Raw genomic sequence first — 13,072 nt, forward strand, 5'->3', positions numbered from 1 at the left:
TCTGTATCTTATTATTCCACTCTTTATCGTCACTAGTGATACCTTAGTAATTAATGGATACAACATAACTGTTATCATGACCTTCTTTTCTAACACAGTACTTCATTCTACTTTACAGACAATCAATAATAACTACTTCCTTTCATTAGCGTGTTGAACCTTATTTTCTTCTTACCCATCACACCTAAAACATAACACTATTCTTCATTCCCTTGTCTCAAGTTGATGACTTCCACCTCATCTTTCATTCCTTCGACTATTACCTTCTCAAACAGATCAGCGATCATTTTACAACAGCAGCGTCTTCTAAGCTTTTCGCAACCTTCTTCGCTCAATGCAACCAACAAAACCTCAAACATATCCATATCCTCAAAAACGGTGTTCCTCAAAACTGCGTTTCTGTTAATGATCCTCAAAACATCGCTATCCCTTATTCCATCGTTCACGCGCTCCTTTCTCTTTTCTTCAAACGAAGGGTACGAGCCTCGATGCTCTTCATACGATACACCATTGAACCCATTGAAACATACTTGTTCCATAACGCTGGTCATTGTTCCCTCCCCATTTTCAACAATTACCAAATTAATGAACACAAATTGAGCCATAAGCGTAACAAAAAAAGGCATTCTATTGCAACTTTTCACCATAAACCTCCCAAGTTCCTCATAATTTTGATAGCACATTTCAGTAGCTTTAGATCCATATCCTACTCCCCATAGCAACTCCAGGTCGAACTGGATAACTTTCAAAAGATTAATTTCGTTGTCTCCGAAAGACATTGGAGAACATCCCTTTCCCACAAGGTCAAATATCTTGATGTAAAAGTTCACCCACTTAACTTCCCAATTCTTTTCTATGTTGATTTTCTTTCGCACTTGTTCCAAGGTTCGAATGTACCTATCCATGAAACAATCCAAATAATGCTTTAAACCATACAACACAATGTGGTAAAACAGGTACAACGTCAGTTTCTTCACAAATACTTCACCATTAAAATGAATACCGCCCGATTGACGGCTCCTTCCCACGACGAATGTGGCCATAGTAGCTCTATCATAGCACCGCCCATCCTTTCTGTCGTCGACAGCCATTAAACAATAATCATCAACAATCAAGTCATATAGGCGCTCATAATCCAAACCCGGAATAACAAAATAAAAATTCAACAGGCACAATAGCAATGGTAATTCCTCGTTATCAAACAAATTTCGCAAAGTATATCGACTAGACCTTTCCCCAACAATCGCATCAGACACAGTTTCTTGCTGAACTTCCCAGGTCGCATACAACTGCAACAACTCTTTTACCAGACGCCCAAACTCGGCCAAACAGATATCAATTTCAACAATAGGAATACAACAATTATTAACAATGAAATTGTCCCCACATATGGTCAAGAACAGATACGAATTTTTACCCACTTTTATAACTTTACTCGTAGAATACACGTCTTCCACAACGACAGGAGTACCGCACAATTCTTTTGACATTTTGCCCAGAAAATCGTACTCAGAAGATATGTCTTTCATAAGTTCACCTACTTGACTAACACCCTCTACAATACTGATAAGTTCTTGAGATCGTTTGTGCGGGACAACATAATCAGCACTACAATCTACACATCGCTTCTCACATGCTGTACAAGGTCCAGGTTTTTTTTCGTTATAATCGCATTTGATTTTATTTCTGCGACATCGGGCACACGTCTTGAGCTCTTTGACGCCTCCATCGAAACCTGCCATTTCAGTTATTTGACAATGACGAACGATAGCTTTAGTTCCAACTACCGGAACTTTAATCCATTAATATTTCAACACCGCGAGTCTTGCTTTAAAGCACGTGATTCGTCAACATCTATGTCGACGACACCGAGAGAAGCTGTTCCGCCTCCACCACATCATATCATGACTAGCACAATCCATTTAAACAACGAAAACTCCTAACCAGCCCATATTCCACAATGGTTTCAATACAAAATTGAAATACCTTCGAATCACCGAACTTATCTATGTAACATAAAAATAACATTCAAACACCAAACATGCAGATTGAAACAGTACCTAATATGATATGCCTCTAAACATAACCATCATCCTTACATCAACTCTAAATCGCCCAAATAATCACATTTTGCTTTCCCAACCTAACCAGTTGCCTCTTGGCTGAATATTGAAAGATTAAGTATGAGACTATAACATGAACTCAAAAATAGGAAAACTTTGGGCAATTGAACAACGCATTAACAAAAACCAGTTCAATTCCATTATACGATAAGGAATCGGTTCCAACTGTACATTCAATGCTGTAGCCCATGCTACAGCATCTTTAGCATCGAGCACGTGACAGCCGCTGACATCAAGATCTTATTAGGGTGTGTCAATCATATATAATATATATAAACCATCAAAACACCACGGACACTCACAAGCAACACAATAAGATAAAACAACACTACCCACAATGATCGTCACAAAATTCGACTCCCAAAATTTAGACAACGAACTTCACAACACCTTATGGTCCATGGTCCAAAAACATTCCCCTATAGCACATTCATTGAATTTTAAAAAAGCTCTTTTCGATACCTTAATTTTCTATTTCTCCACATCAACACAACCAGGAAGCCATACATCCACATACGGTTCTTCATTGACAGGGATCGATTTCGAAACCACAAAATCTCGCCTATTCTTGGCAAACATTATTATACCATATTTGCTGCGTGAAATACACACGAAATTACTTTCCTACTCAACAAGCTCAAAATCGATTGCAACACTTTTAGAAGCATTAACAGAAGTATGGTCGTTTCAAACTTTTCTTCAATTTTTAGCCACAAACAAAGGTTATTTGTCCCTAACACACAAGATACTACGTATAAAACCATCATTGGAGACAGTATCCAGTTTTTACGCCTCCTCCATCACGTCGAACATCAACTTCCAAAGCACCCAATTACTATACAATGCCGCTTTACAGTTCTTGACTAACCAGCTCCTACGATCAACGCTTCTTACGAGATTCCTAAAAAGAACTTCACAAATCCCACACAAGAAACAAGGCGCAAAAGCCGTTTGTCCAAATTGTGGTAATTCCCCAGTAATACCCTACACTTCGACATGTTGCTCCACACCTTATTGCTACATCTGTATGCTCAAAGCCATAAAAGCGAACGAATGCCCAAATTGTTACTCACAAAATATACAGGGCGTTCCATTTTACGCAAAACACAGAAGCTACCAAAGATGTTCCGAAAATATAAATTTTGAACTGAAAACAGCGGCGTGAAACACCAATCAACATAAAAATGTCTACAAAAAAAACGATTCAAATGAATAACAAGAGACCCAACTCCAAGCAAACCAAAATAGATCCATCATCACACCAAGTTCGGCGGCTATTAAATCAAACTCAAACGAACGTATCACTACGAACGAAGAGATAAATTCGACTTGCATCTCATCAATTAACCTAATACACAGCATTCCAAGCACAGCATAACTCAACTTAAGAAGAAATAAACGGCTACAAAAGATGCACCACGTACTCAAGGCATCCCCGAATCTGAACTTGAAGATAGGGATACGTATATGCCGACGAACAAAGACAATACTAACCACCTACGAACCATCTAATAAAACCAAAATCCCCAAAGAAGTCGATAACTTCAACAAATCAATACAAAAGCACGGAAAAAAGAGTCGCGAAGTTAAATCCTCAGTACCGTCAAAAACCCCACATTTACACACCAACCTTAACCTGAATCCCACCAAACACAGGAAAAACCGTTATGAAAATTCGAGTAGCTACCGAGCATTTGTACGATGGGAAGTGCTTAGACAGAATTCAAAACCAAATGATGCAATACACTCATTCAATTTTTTGAGAGGACAAATCAATTTGGCAATCAAGGATAACATTGAGAACAACGCTTACCTAATAGATTTACTTATCGCCGATGCGTTAGAATACTATGACATTACCAACGCTGTGGATCTCTTTATCTGGTTTTACGCGAATAGTAAACAAACACCCCCCTCAACACAATTGGCAGATAAAATTATGGGTGGACTTGCTTTCTCAAACCCGATGCACGACGAGAAGCTACTAACCAAATTCTTACAATTGATGGAATTTATGCTAAAAAAAATTCCCAGTTATGAACTATCCGAATACCACGCTACTCAAATATGTGCAAAAGCCATGTCAGTTGTGAATAATCCATTATTGATCAAGAAGGTGCTGGACCACGTTTACGAAATACCTTACACAAATAGCAACACGCTGAGAAATGCTCAAGTTTTGGCAGCATATCGGCTTATAAACGAAGATTACAAAAAAGCCAACCCCTCTGGTGTATTCTACCAGTGGACGGCAATAAAAAATCATTACACTTCCCTTGACAAACATGACTCAAGGATACTGTACCGCGTAATAAAACTTTTCACGAACCAAAAATCGTACCGCTTCAGGTGTAAAGAAATTTTGACAAAACTCGAACCGGATTTTTACGTCAACAATCCTTTGCTTCTCCCGTGTTTTGTCATTTTCTCAGTAAAAACCAACGATTTCAAACTGGCAACTAAGATAATGTCAGACATAACGTCATACGCAACCACTACTACAAAAACTACAAATCTCAACTCCAAATTCATGCTTTCAACTTTACTAAGACTCCATCTCAACTTTAAGGACTCAAGCGGCGTACAAAATGTCTTGAACACAATACAAAAAAATACAACCGGTTTGTCTCCAGCTGACTACCAAGCAATAGTGTCACACTTGATGACAACTGGAAAAGAACCAGATTTGGATAAAGCAATAACAATCACGACGACAATAAAAGGAATTAGTGCTTTACCTTCAGCAGTCGCAATAATCAATCATGTTGCGAGTGCACATTTCATGCAAAACCATAGCACAAAAGCATATTCTACATTGGAAACCATTCTAAGATTTGCTGATAATATTGACAAAAAGCATAGAAACAAATTGTGGGATATTTTGGCCTCGATTTTTGTGAACAGCTTAACATCTTATGGAAAATTTGGTAAAAACCAAAAAGAAGGTATAATTTTACAAGAAGCCAAGCAAAAAGCCAAGAAAAATACAGAGTTCCTAAGGTTTCTTTATCTTAATTCATTAACAAAAATGGAACATGAATCAACAGCTGATCCATTCAACATGACGAGCCCGAAAGATATTATTTTAAAACTCACTAAATCTAACAAACTAGTGATTTTAAGGACAATAGCCAAAGAAGCCAGATTCGCGAATAGAATAGATTTGTTAAGATGGTGCATTTCAGAAATGATAAAATGCGGAATGCCTATGAAAGAAATTGAGCTTGATTGGAATACAATGGAGAAACATCAAGTGAGACGATACGCGTTTACAAACATCAAGTGTCTGTCCAAAAATGTCGACAACCACGGAATAAAGAATTTTAAGAACGTAATTAACTAATGACACGCTGCAAGGTAAACTATATAGATTGGAAAGATACGAGGCAACCAGATTTATGTGGGTTTACGAGGAGCAGGAAGCGCAGGCAGCTTTTTAGGTTCCGCAATAGCTTTGTTGAATTCTCTCACGACAATACGGCATTCCACTTGTTTGCAAAGCTCAACACGTTTGTTATCTGGGAGATTTTGTAGAAGTTGCAGTCCAGTACTTCTGCTAATCGCGTCCACAGGGACTTCAAAATCCGTTAGCTTAGTTTCGTTGGATATTTTGTCGTTAGGCAATACGAATGCACCAACAGCAACCACATCGCTGTTTGGATTGGATGTTGCATTTTCAGCAACAATCAGTTTGTAAAAATGCGTAGGTACAGCAACCGTTGGGGGATTCCCAATTACTTCATAGGTAATTTTCATTTTACCGTCAACCGGATCTTTTCTGGGCAAAAAAAGAGGACCAGTGACAATCCTGACGCTTTGGTATTTCTCTGTAAGCTGTCGACAAAAATACTCCAAATGAGCCCAATAATCTCTATTGAATCCTTCACCAACTTGCGGGCAAATGTTTGTCAAATAAAAGGTTTCGTCCATAGCCTGCTGTGAAAATTTAGCATTGGCTGCTGGTGCCAAATGCCCTCTGTCATAACCAGAACGGAAGTAATCCTTAAGACGTGATCTGAAAGTTTCTGGCACAACCTCATCTTCCCTGAAAAATGAGTTTTTGCGATCTCCAGATTTGTTTTTGAGCGATTCAGGTGTAATGTGTTCCACCACCCAATATGGAATACGATTTTGACGGTCGTAGCACGAAACGAATTCTTCTCTGTTTCTAAGATCATGAATTGGCCCAGGGAAACCATATTTGAAAAATCCACTTGGATTTATATTTGAGCTTTGTTCTGAAATAGATCCGTTATGACCTCCGCTGCTTTTAACAGGAGGTCTGGAGCTTTCAGCGCCATCGGTTATAGTTCCACCTTTATCACCACTACCATGACCAAACGGATTACGCCAAAAAGTAGCAATCACACAGCCTCCCAAACCAAAACTACCAATCCCAGTTAGAAGTGGCCGAAAACTCATTACGAGTTGCTGACGTGCCTAAGTAATCGATCAGTTGAGATGTTATGTAAACTAAAATGAAAACTAAACGTAAAATGACATGAGACTAAATGCGATGAGGTCAACTAAAAATATATGAAATCCTCGAGACTGGGCAACCGACGTCACGAAAATAACTTCGAAATATAAAACCACAATCCTGAGAGGATTTCTTGAACATCAAGTTAATACATTATGACTTTGAATTAACATTGAACGTCATAGCTTTCCTTGACGTATTTTACACAAAAGATCGGAGTTGTATCTGATTGGAATTTGGCAACGGGTTTTCGCGGTTAGCATCGCTAGATGCTGCGACAACTTTTGAAAAAAGGTTCTTATAATTATCGTCAAGACGGTGGGTGACAACGTTTTTACAAGTGTCGGTGAATAGTTGGAACAGTTCGGTGATTTTGGTCACAATAAAAATTCGTCCGTCAATTCTGGTACCATAGATGGACAGTAGAACGGAAAGCACAAGAGTTAGGAGAGAAGCCTGAACGTCCGTCGATTTCTCACAAATTGTCTTGGTGAAAGACATCAACAATTCGATACCTAACTTGACTTTCTTGAAATCTGCCGGTTTACCTTTATCTTGAAGGAAAGCGAAAAGCCAGGCGACAAAACGACGCACAATTTCTCGACAACTAACAGAATCAGTTCTTTGATCCAAATATACACCGAAGAGCGATAACGTCGTTATGGGACATGTGCCCTTGATCAAGCTTGACTTCATTATATCAACAATCGAGTTGACATCTGAGTCAGTTAGAGAAGATCTGTCGAATCCTTGGAGTAAAAATAGTACTGACAAACTCAAGTCTGTTGGAAGTTTTTTGAGAATCGAGTCCTTTTCGGCCTTGAAGAATATGACGATGAGATTCTTCTCTTCTTCACTTGGATCTGAAATATTCGTTATCTGCTCGAGTAACGGCAGAATTCCTGGAGCTATAGTGTCCCGCTCATTAGATTCAAAAACTTGCCCCGCAACAAACAACATACAGGCAGAAAGATCCATTCTAAACTCGACTGGAAACTTGCATAGCAGCTTTGAGATAGAGGTAAAGCATTTGTTTAGCAGCGAAACTTCTTCAGAGCCGAGTTCGCGCAATGACTGCTCTGCAACATCGCCCTTAAGAAAAGGAAGTTTGAAGGTGATGATCATCATGACTACCCTCAGAAGAAGGTATATTTTACCTGCACATTCAAGGAACTCAGGGCCATCACTTAATGTCTCAAAATATCTCAAGGCCAGTCCTTCGATAACATCAACAAGTTTGAACAGCTGAAGGCTGCTTCCCGTCAAAACAATTCTTTCAAACACTTCTACCGCCTCTTCAATGTTATCATCGCTGAATAATTCCGCACATGGGGTATCAATCGTGACGATATTACGAATACCATCGAGGGTCCTCAATCTGGACTTCTCGTCCTCGAAGTTTAAAGTCAAGTGCTGCAAAGAATGGGCGTAAACAACAAAGACAAAACTTTCGAGGTCATCTTCTGTTAAACAAGATAAAAGGGTCTCTTTGCTCTCGGAGTAGACAGCACAGATTGCTTCTGTGAAGTTAATCCACACACTTTCATATGCCAACATTTCTCGATCTGCTATGGCGCCATCCACTGCGACAGCAATTGCGGAATTACTGGTCTCCACATTTCGAGAACTTATAAACTCTCGTAAGAAAATTATCCACAAAGGAGTGAGAGTATTCCAAAACGGCCGCGACAACTCTATCAGATCGCTATTCTGTTTCTTAACTGCTGCTAGGGTAACCAATGCCCAAGAATTCAAAACGGCGACCTCAACCTTGCTTTTACAAGTTGGTGTGCAAACTTTCACCTCACCACAGCTAAACGTGTCTGGTTTCTCCATTATCTTGGCAAGCAAATCCACTAATATCTCGACCGCTCTTGAACTTCTCTTCGAATCCGAATAACACAGACACAAATACTGTGCGCAAGTATTAATAGCAATAGGTAGAATAACAGGGGAGCTTCCCTCTTCAAAAGCAGGCATTAGGGCGCTGATAATGTGGGCTTCCTCTTCATGAAGACTGGATATGCCGGTAGAATGCCCTAAGGTTAAAAATGTCTCCAGAACAGCACCTAGTAACTCTATCCCTCTTCTTTTCATGTGTGGATTTTTCATAGCTGAGGCCGTAAAACACAGTTTAATGACTTTTTGAAGCTTCGATCCCAACGATGAAACCAACTTGTTGCTTGCTCCTCCGTTGAACAACCTTGCCATGAGATCCAAGATGAACAACCTAAACCGCCACGACAGCGCATCAACCTTCGACGCTGCCCCAAACTCAGAAGTAAAAGCCTTCTCTTCAACGTCGATTATTTCCGACCTCGATAAAAATCCTCCAGTTTCATCGGCGGTTTTCCGAGCATCCTGCTCCGGCCCTTTCCGGATCCTGTCCAAATTTGCCAACTTTTGCCTAGTCATAAAGAAAAGATTGTAGAGTTTGTTCGACCAAGACAAAGTTAAACTACACGTATGAACGAACCATTCATTCAAGAATATTTCCGGACCTTTGCAATCGGAGAAAATCGAAAAATAGCGCCACACCGTATTTTCAACATCCTCGAATGTTTCGTCAATTAAATCTAGCCGAACAAGTTGCCCCATGAATTCAAAAATGGCTTCAATCAACAATTCGTTGTATGGCCCACGATGGTCAGGAATGTTTTCATTGAACAATTCGGAGTTTGAACAGGGATAGAGACTTATCGAAAACGCACGCTCCAAAAAAGTCATGGCCGATGGAACAAACTCAATAGGATTGACAATATCGAGCATCTTAAAAGCTGATAAGTGGGTGACCGTACAAATTGCATAATAATGCTCAATGCTGTCACAGGAGCCTGCCATTACGCAAACAAGATTATTAAATTCTTCCATGGTTGAGGGGGATAACATTTCCAATTCGGGTCCCAAACGCTGTGTTATGGCAAATACAGTCTTTGCCATAATTAGCTGGGAATCGAACTTGAGGCTGTAATTTAGACCCCAAGCCGCGGTGGAGTTTTTACCATACTTTTCATCAAGGACAAGATGTTCCAGAAGGTGAAGGACCCTAGAGGCTGTTGAAACGTCCAATATCGACGCGCCCTCTATGAGTATCGAAAGAGCTTCAACCGACCAAGTATGAACGATTGGGTGCGGGTCTTTGATTAAGCTCTCCACAAGGTCCAATGTAGTCCGGAAATTGAGCTTCCGACGTTTCTGTTTAAAAGCACGGCATATACTCAAAATGTTAAAGACTCTCGAGAAAGGATCATCATGGTCCAGAATATCTTTGATCATCACATCTGAAACGTCAGGAAAATACTCGACCTCGAGATCGGCGTCAGGATCATTAGCAAAAGTAGTGGACGAAATAATCAATCCGGCGCATTCGGCTTTCAGTCTGGTCATGAACTCGTCTTCAAGAAAGGGTATGCCTTTCAGCATCTTGAGCATTAAATTTGCGACTGGAGGCTGGAGTTTCAGGTCTTTGCCTTGGATTATCTCCAAAGCACCAAGAAGAGCTACACAACAGTTCGAAGCAATAGCTATTGACCTCATAGTAACAGTCTTTTTTGAAAACAGAGAAGAATTCATGCTTTCCAAGACAGAGTACTGTATTTTTTCGTTAAGGTATGGGAAAATGAGACTGAAAACTTCGATGGAGGAGTTCACAATAGACGTCGTCACACGAGGAGAGTATTTATCTCTGCTAGTATACCCACCTGCTCCATACAAAAGGATGAGACTATCATATGATAAAACAGAGGATATCGGCGTGTATACCTCACTCTCATAAGGACTAAACCAGTATCCACTGTCTCCTTCATAGGGTTTCAGGGACCTGGGGGTAAAGTTAGATCCTGTTTTAATATTCAGCTCGTCGATATTAAAATCGTAAATCTTGCTTGACAGTCCATAGCCAAATCCTGATTCATCACATAACAAAGACCGAAGATTCAGGCCTTCTGAATCGGTGACATTTCGTCTTGAATAGCCGTCAGCGCTCACGGAGATGTTATCGAGCACGGGACGGTGTGCTTCATAATACAAATTGGGGTCTGCAAAATTCTTGACAATGAGGATTAAGACGGCGCTATTGAATTCTTTTTTAACAAACTCATGAACCTTGAGGTACGTCTGGAGTATTCTGTTTTCATTTTGCAGCAGTACGTTATCAATGGATTTATTTTTGAGTTGAATTGAATTGTTGAAAGTGGAGCATTTTGTCAGCAGGAAAAACACCTGTTTCGCGATGTCGGCATTTAAATCAATTCTGTTTAGATAGGCCAGCAAGCATGCAAGTGCATGATTTCTTAGCTCAATATTTTTATAGAGCTCGTCTTCGTCTCGGTAAGAAAAGCTGTGCGCCAATATTCCTTTCCAAAAAAGAAACAACTGTGATGACTGAACTCGCAGTAAATCCATATCGCTATAGTTCATGAAACCACAAAGCAAAATCCACGAGAATAACTGTTTGTTATATGAGGCCAATCCACCACTTGGTGGATGGTCTTTTAAAATTGTTGTAGCAAATATGTTCACTCTCATTACCAATTCGCTCGGGACGTACTCCGGATCACAAACACGGAAGAGGTTTGCGAGTAAGAATGTATACCCGTGGCACTTAGAAAAAGATAGTGCGGAGGTCGAGAAAAGTTCATTTGTAAGTGAGTCTAATGAAGACTGTAGAATATCAGGGATTAAGTGCGGTGCATGCCTCAGATATGTCTGGAGACATTGGCTTGCATGAACTCGAATTTGAAAGTTATTACTGGTAGACAGTTCTAACAATTTGGATTTCATCACCAGAAGGTTTCGGCTGTTCGTTATGAACATAGAAGAGAGGTCATCGATCAAAATGCCGGCGAGCTTCAAGAAAATAATTGTTGGGAAAAAGACCTCACCTTCTCTGTCTTCTAGTAAACACGTTGAGTTGTCCTTCTCACAATCGAAAATCGAATATAGCATGAGCAGCCTCCCAGACTCTGGAAAATAGCGCAGAAATAACAGGTGCAAGGTTTCGAAAAACTTCATGTACTTCGATATGTTGTCGAGCTTTTGTTCTTTTATTGCCCGATTTGTGAATATTGAAAAAGCGACTCTTGAGATGATATGCAGGTATGCGCTATCTTCCAGCATTTTGCCATGTTCAGATAAAGTGATGCCTAGAAAGTGGGCCAAAGCTTCAAAGGTGCCGGCTCTTACGGAACGATTTGGGATGGTCACAAAGATGTCACTGAAGAAGTCGAGCACATCGTTCAGAGACACTACCTTTCTTTCAGAACACCAATTGTTTAGTACTTCACCAAGACATGTGGCAGTTTCCTGACGCAGCTCATCGGAGGAAAGCCCGTACAAACCATATCCATTAAGAAAGAATTTAGTTTTCAAAGTTTCGAGTGGTGAGCCTGAAGACTGAGTCTCTACAAATGTGAGGTCTTTGTAAAGGTACGCGTATGTGTGAATAATGGCGTTCAAGAAGGATTTAGGAAGCATTTGGTCATCTGTCTTCACACGGTCTAGAGCATGCTTAGCAATTTTGGTGAACTTTGTCGTTATGGCAGGATCTATCTGTGCCGAGTTTTTGAAAGCGACTGAGACTAGCAGCATCAATTGAGTTAAAAAGACCGCATGCATGTATTTCTCCTTTTCTTGCGCTTTTTTGATATTTTTTAACACGTCAGGCAACACCAAAGGCAGCAGAGATGCAAGCTGTTGCGGACGGAACTCGATGAGATGGATGAGGCACACAACACTCAAGAATTTAGCCGGTGAATACGCGTACGATTTAGTCTTGCTCTTTTTTTTTGTCTTCGCCTGCGACAGGTCTTCCTCACACAGTATGCTTGCCAAATAAAGGGCATCATCGTAAAAATCATTATCCGCAAGGCTTTTCATGCTCCAAGTATACAGGCTTGAAATCTGCCGGCACATTACGAGTGACAGATTAATTGTAAATTCTCGGTCGTTGGCAAAATCATCAATCAATTGGCGAAGTTGTATCTTGATGTGGTTTGTAGTTTGTACATTAAACTCATTCTTCTTATTGAGTTTGTTAGTAGTCCATGTCAAAAGCTCGTGTTCCCTTTGTGAAGATAAACGAAGTACATCAACCAGATCATTGGGGCTCAAAGGTTCCATCTTCCAAGAGTGTTTGGATATTTGTTCGGTTGTGAACTAAACTTGGATTCGATCTGAGGTAGTAAACTTAATTCATACTTAATATCCAGATGTCGTGAATAGTGATCTCAGTCGGATGGACACATTCTTTTGGTATGAAGAGTTACTCAATGACTCGACACTTTGATCGGCTCGACTCGATCAATCTTTGAGTTGCTCCATAATCCACTTGTTTTGTTTATACTATAAATTAACATCAGTGCTGTAAATGCGTTTTACGCGCGATCAGGCCATACTTCATCATTGATAGAGAATGTTGGCACTACTTGTCCCTCTAGTTAGTTTCGTTACAATTGAACAAACGTCGAAT

At 40.1% G+C, this 13,072-nt stretch overlaps 5 protein-coding genes across 5 annotated transcripts; 2 read left to right on the forward strand and 3 right to left on the reverse strand.

Annotated features, from left to right (window-relative positions):
- Positions 1–197: 197 nt before the first annotated feature.
- LALA0_S11e02938g (LALA0S11e02938g1_1) lies at positions 198–1,742 on the reverse strand (the record flags this gene model as incomplete). Its single annotated transcript, XM_022775220.1, has 1 exon — positions 198–1,742. One exon carries the CDS (start codon positions 1,740–1,742, stop codon positions 198–200), a length of 1,545 nt encoding a protein of 514 aa, XP_022630594.1.
- A 718-nt stretch (positions 1,743–2,460) lies between these two features.
- Positions 2,461–3,288, forward strand: PEX2 (LALA0S11e02960g1_1; the record flags this gene model as incomplete). The annotated part of the gene is made up of 1 exon (XM_022775223.1): positions 2,461–3,288. The coding sequence occupies one exon, from the start codon at positions 2,461–2,463 to the stop codon at positions 3,286–3,288; it is 828 nt and encodes a 275-aa protein (XP_022630595.1).
- A 246-nt stretch (positions 3,289–3,534) lies between these two features.
- CBP1 (LALA0S11e02982g1_1) lies at positions 3,535–5,466 on the forward strand (the record flags this gene model as incomplete). Its single annotated transcript, XM_022775224.1, has 1 exon — positions 3,535–5,466. The coding sequence occupies one exon, from the start codon at positions 3,535–3,537 to the stop codon at positions 5,464–5,466; it is 1,932 nt and encodes a 643-aa protein (XP_022630596.1).
- A 53-nt stretch (positions 5,467–5,519) lies between these two features.
- NUC1 (LALA0S11e03004g1_1) lies at positions 5,520–6,545 on the reverse strand (the record flags this gene model as incomplete). Its single annotated transcript, XM_022775225.1, has 1 exon — positions 5,520–6,545. The coding sequence occupies one exon, from the start codon at positions 6,543–6,545 to the stop codon at positions 5,520–5,522; it is 1,026 nt and encodes a 341-aa protein (XP_022630597.1).
- Positions 6,546–6,804: 259 nt separating this feature from the next.
- On the reverse strand, positions 6,805–12,723 carry LAA1 (LALA0S11e03026g1_1; the record flags this gene model as incomplete). Its single annotated transcript, XM_022775226.1, has 1 exon — positions 6,805–12,723. One exon carries the CDS (start codon positions 12,721–12,723, stop codon positions 6,805–6,807), a length of 5,919 nt encoding a protein of 1,972 aa, XP_022630598.1.
- Between the last annotated feature and the right edge of the window lie 349 nt (positions 12,724–13,072).

The sequence above is a fragment of the Lachancea lanzarotensis genome, scaffold LALA0S11, assembly GCF_000938715.1.
Source record: "Lachancea lanzarotensis genome assembly LALA0, scaffold LALA0S11, whole genome shotgun sequence".
In the NCBI taxonomy this organism is placed as follows: Eukaryota; Fungi; Ascomycota; class Saccharomycetes; order Saccharomycetales; family Saccharomycetaceae; genus Lachancea; species Lachancea lanzarotensis.